Source organism: Palaemon carinicauda, chromosome 12 (assembly GCF_036898095.1).
Source record: "Palaemon carinicauda isolate YSFRI2023 chromosome 12, ASM3689809v2, whole genome shotgun sequence".
In the NCBI taxonomy this organism is placed as follows: Eukaryota; Metazoa; Arthropoda; class Malacostraca; order Decapoda; family Palaemonidae; genus Palaemon; species Palaemon carinicauda.
Genome location: NC_090736.1, coordinates 149,684,620 through 149,690,469, shown reverse-complemented (window position 1 = coordinate 149,690,469; position 5,850 = coordinate 149,684,620). Strand labels below are relative to the sequence as shown.

Sequence of the window (5,850 nt, the reverse complement as noted above, 5' to 3'; positions counted from 1 at the left end):
ACTGGGTTGTCTTCTTACCAGCTAATAACATGATCAGTTTTAACCAAATTTCTGGTTGTCTTCTGACTAGCTAATCCTGTGACCAATTTTAACCAGTTGATGGATTGTTTTCTGACCAGTTAATCTAATGGCCAGTTTTAACCAGATTGCTGGGTTGTCCTCTGACCAGCAATTCCTGTGGGCAGTTTTAACTATATCACTGGACTATCTTCTGACCAGCTAATCTTTTGGCCAGTTTTAACCAGATTACTGGGTTGTCTTCTGACCAGCCAAGCCTGTAGCCAATTTTAACCTGTTACTTGGTTGTCTTCTGACCAAGTAATCTTATGGCCAGTTTAAACCAGATTACTGTGCTGTCTTCTGACCAGTAACAAGATTACTGAGTTGTCTTTTGACCAGCTGATCCTGTGCCAAATTTTAACCAGTTACTGGGTTGTCTTCTGACCAACGAATATTATTGCCAGTTTTAACTAGATTGCTGTGTTGTCTTCTGACCAGCTACTAATATGACTAGTTTTAACCAGATTACGGAGTTGTCTTCTGACCAGATAATCATTTGGCCAGTTTTAAGCAGATTACTGGGTTGTCTGTAGACCACCTTATCATGTGACCAGTTTTAACTAGATTACTGGGTTGTCTTCTAACCAGCTAATCCTGTGGCCATTTTTAACTAGAATACTGGGTTATCTTCTGACCAGCTAATCCTGTGGCCAGTTTTAACTAGATTACTGAGTTGTCATCTGACCAGCTAATCCTGTGACCAATTTAACCAGATTACTGGGTTGTCTTCTGACCAGCTAATCCTTTGGTCAGTTTTAACTAGATTACTGAGTTTTCATCTGACCAGCTAATCCTGTGGCCAATTTTAACCAGATTACTGGGTTATCTTCTGACCAGCTAATCCTGTGGTCAGTTTTAACTAGATTACTGGGTTGTCTTCTGACCAGCTAATCCTGTGGCCAGTTTGAACCAGATTACTGTGTTGTCATCTGACCAGCTAATCCTGTGACCAATTTAACCAGATTACTGGGTTGTCTTCTGACCAGCTAATCCTTTGGTCAGTTTTAACTAGATTACTGAGTTTTCATCTGACCAGCTAATCCTGTGGCCAATTTTAACCAGATTACTGGGTTATCTTCTGACCAGCTAATCCTGTGGTCAGTTTTAACTAGATTACTGGGTTGTCTTCTGACCAGCTAATCCTGTGGCCAGTTTGAACCAAATTACTGTGTTGTCATCTGACCAGCTAATCCTGTGACAACTGTAATCAGATTACTGGGTTGTCTTCTGACCAGTTAATCCTGTTACCAGTTTTAGTCCCATGGATAGTGAAATCACTAATGGGGTACCCATTGTATGATTTATAAAATGTTGTGTTCTGGTTCTTATAGATTTGCCTTCACCTTTTTGGTTAGCATGAAATTATTTATATGCAGAACGTGGGTATTATAAGATATATACAACGAGACATATTTTTATTACCAAATTGTTCAGTGTATTGTTACGTTTAAAGATTACCCTGAAATTTATTCACTTTTGAGAAGAAGGTGACGTCTATATAACTTCTGCAAATTATAGGCATTGTATGGTATTTTATTATCGCTTGTTTTTGTCTATCTAAACGCTATGAAAGATTTTATAACTTTATTATTACATCCTTTTTATAAATAGTTAAGAAAACATATATTAGTTGCAATTTCTTTTATTTTTGTAAACTTTCCCTCAGTCAAAGTTAAAGAAATGTTACAAAATTTTGATAAGATACCATGGAATTAGTGGCTTTAAACCTTTTCAGTGTTTTTTAGTGTTGGTGTCTATAAGATTAAATGTATAAGTATGATTAAAAAGCATTAGCCACTTCCTACACATGTTTAGAAGAATCAGTATCAATTTGTAAACCCATTTAACATAAATGCCATTCACTTTTATCTAACACGGAATTATACACTCTGGGTATAAAGGACATTCCTTTTCCTTACATCTGTCACCTTGTATTCCTCTCCACATTCCTTATAAATCATGAATGATAATCAATATCGTTCTCCCTTCTTTCCACAGGACTGAACCATATGAAAACATCCAATCCATCTTTAAAGTTAAGCTAACCTATTTACCATAAGGTATCATCTCATTATCTATTATGCGATTGATAGTTATCAACATCTCCAACCTTCCTCTACTTCATTTACATCCAAAATCAACACGTTATTTTCTATAAGGGAGATTTGGCTCAATTGTCACCTCATACATAACAACTTTGATTGCCCAATTATCTCCCTAATATTTTGTGTACACTAAACCAACTTTATCACGTAGCCTGTTCTGTGACGGACTTCTTGAATGGTCAAATAGACATGACTTATCAGTACGTTACTCTGTAGGTCACTTCTTATGGTGGTCATCTCTGTTGTCCTTTATATGAATATCTAGTCTGTCATTCGAAATTGTGTTTCTTCAAAGTTTCATCATAATATTTTTTTTGAAGAATTTCACAATTCTTGAAAACGTGTGATTATCTTCTTCAAATATATTCTTTAGAAAGCTATCATTGTTCAGCACGGAATTTATCCAGTGCTGGCTCCCCACAATCAAAGACATCTTTGTTTGTCCTGTGAGAGAGATCACCAGGTGCCTTTGGAAGTCCTAAGGCAGCAATCTCGTCCTGAGCTTCTTGGGAAATCTTCAGACTCCATCTGTTGTAGGTGTTAATGAGGTCAGAACCTACAATCTTACTCAGGTTCTTGTATACATGATCATATTGTTTTTGTCTATCAGAGGCTAGTGCCTTTGCATCCTCTTCAGAGAGGGCCCTTGTATTTTTTCTTAGTTGGCGGAACATTTCCCAGTCCTTATCAGGGAAGGCAAACTTTATTTCCATGAGGAACACGAGCTGTTCCCACACGTCAGCCTCAGCGAATGTCATCCCTGCATCGACATGATCTGCTGCACGGTTGTAGTCTCCTTGTTTCTCCAGACGATCTTCATCAAAGAGTTGTCGTTGATTATAAAGGGAATATAGATTTACTGTTGATTCAGTGCCGTATGCACCACCCCAGTAGGGTATTTGTTGGTAATTGTGCCCTAATTCATGCCAGGAGACCCAGTCGTAAGGAGTATTTTCGCTACCCATGTTATAGTAAGTGCGGTCAAACATAGCAGGAAATCCAGCATGGGCACTACCAGCAGTTATTTGTTTATCATTTACCAACCAAAATTTTCCCCTTGGTGGTTGCTCTGTTTCATCAAATCCTGCTGCATAATTGAGCATTCCTATGATCTCATTATATCGGTCCATGAGCTTATCAGGGTCAGTAATATTTTGAGCATCAGATGTGGCTACTACAGAAATTACAAGGTCAGTTTCTAAGAGTGTGTATGGGGCTCCTTTCTTTAACTCCTCAGCCCATTGTTCCTTTGTAGTTTCCCCTAACTTAAAGTAAGGAGCTTCCACCACCTTTCTGACTTCTATATCAACTAAGAAGTTTTCTCCTTCTGAAAAGGTAAATATCAAGTGGCCTCCAAATTGACTGCGAATCTTGTTGGCTCCTGGTGCAAGGTCAAAAGTTTCTGAAACCATTGGCATACGTTTAAATTCCTTATCTTTTACATTAGGAGAGGTCGGTTGAAGGTTATCAGTATGGGCACTAACTCGAACTTGTATTTGAGCTGCTCTCTCTGATGTCAGTGACTCCGGTAAGATAACCTCAACCATTTCATCAGGTGGTACATAAAGATTGGTTGCTTGCCAATCTTTTGGGATCGTCATGCGGAAATCTCTGGTCTGTCCTAACACGGAAAGGTCAAGTACTAAGTTTCGAGTAATTCTAGGTGCATCCAAAGAGACTAAACCAGGGAATGTTTCTACATCTCTTTTGTAGGGAAGTGGGGCATCTGGTGGGGCTAACCAGTTACTTATAGTTCTGGCCATTTCTTGTCTGTAGGTAGTCTCGTCTTTAGCTGAAACTGGGTACTGGGCTGGAAGAGCTCCATCTAATTTAGCTTCCAATTCTGACAAGGTCCACCATTTCTGATTAGTTCCATCATGCAGTGAATACAATATAACACGAGTCCTTGGTTCCTCCCATGGCACGTCCATAGCTTTATTTCCTCCCTCTGTAACAAACCTCGATTTTTCATCATGAATCCAACCTGCTGGAGAAGCTGTGTCCCCTAGAGTGACAGTGTTGTTTGAATAGTTTGGGATGAGGCAATATGATCGGTTACCACCCCAAAGTAAATTATTGCCATCATGAAACCATTGTTGTTCTGTGTTTCCGCTACATTTTGCAAGTCCAATTTCAGCATCACTTGGACCACTTCCCTTGAGGACAGTCAGTGAAGTTAGTGTACTTTGACTGATAAGAAAATCTGCCTCATCTGCCTTTCTATTTTTCTTGGTTAGCTCTGAAAGACGAAGAAAATCCTATATTAACCGTTGAAGATATGGGAATGATATTTAAAGTTTGTAAAGTATATTAGATTTCCATTATCAATACTCTTTTTTTTCCTAGAATGAAACATCAGTTGAGTATTGATGTTCTACAAAATAAATTAAAGAATATTTTTTTAAGTGATCTGAAAAAATATAGAAAATGGCTCCGATAGCTTCTTAATGAAAATATTATGAGAACATTTCTCTACTGTATATCATCTTAGTAGTAACTGTGTAAATAATATCAAGGGTTCATGGTTGGTACATTTGAAAGTATTACAAGAAATATTACAGAATTTGTTCTGCTATTATTTTTTTTTTTTTTATTAGGAAATATTCATTAGTTAGCATTTAGCAAATGAACTGAGAATTGATTAATGTTCTCAAGTATTCTGAAGATTTCAATGGATAACCTTTTCTTGAAATTTGCTAGGAAATCTTGATAAACATGACATCTATATTTATTTAAATGTGTTTCCGAGTTTGATTTCTGTCTAGAATGAGGAAGAAATTATGAAATTGTAAAATTTATTTTATAGCGAGTATTTTCATTATTGATACTATTAGAATGTCCAAATGTCGTATATGTGAAGACACTGGTAGATTGAAAATGCGTAAATGACGAGAAATGGAGTCAAGTATATAAACCCCCCCCCTCAAAAAAAAAAAAAATGGAGTTAATAGCACAAGTCAAGATTTATGGACAAAGATCAAGACAAACCACAACGTGAAATAAAATTTTCTGTCCCACTCTACTCTATTGTGTATAATTACCAGCCATGTTGCCTGTGTAGTAATTCCTTGAACAGTGTACCTCTTCATGAGGAGAACGGCTTTATATACCCTTGCTTGTCAAGAGTTCACTTTATTATCTTATTTTTCTTTGTGTTTACCTCGTGATAACCGTTTGATAAGTCATGTGTAAGAAGATTATTTGATACTGAAAAATAAATAAGATTATATACGATTATATATGATTAGCTCTAGATTTACATTCCTCACCAATAAAAGATAAATACATGGACGTACAGACTTTATGTATACATATATACATATATATGTATATAATATATATATATATATATATATATATATATATATATATATATATATATATATATATATATATATATATATATATATATATATTCATTCTCGTAAGCAAGCTTTTCAAGTCCTGTGGTGTTCTGCTAATAAGGACAAGATCCCCAACTGTTCTATGCATTACAAAATCCATGAGGATAAACAACATAGGTGACAACACATTACCTTGGAGTACTCCACTGTTATATATATATATATATATATATATATATATATATATATATATATATATATATATATATATATATATTCTCGTAAGCAAGCTTTGCAAGTCCTGTGGTGTTCTGCTAATAAGGACAGGATCCCCAACTGTT

The 5,850-nt window shown here is 36.1% G+C and overlaps 1 protein-coding gene across 1 annotated transcript; it reads right to left on the bottom strand.

The window, feature by feature from the left end:
- Positions 1 to 1,786: 1,786 nt before the first annotated feature.
- LOC137651324 (TRPM8 channel-associated factor 2-like) lies at positions 1,787 to 5,262 on the bottom strand. The gene is made up of 2 exons (XM_068384605.1): positions 5,207 to 5,262; positions 1,787 to 4,404 (listed from the first exon to the last, which is right to left on the bottom strand). The coding sequence occupies exons 1-2, from the start codon at positions 5,211 to 5,213 to the stop codon at positions 2,546 to 2,548; spliced, it is 1,866 nt and encodes a 621-aa protein (XP_068240706.1). The 5' UTR covers positions 5,214 to 5,262; the 3' UTR covers positions 1,787 to 2,545.
- Between the last annotated feature and the right edge of the window lie 588 nt (positions 5,263 to 5,850).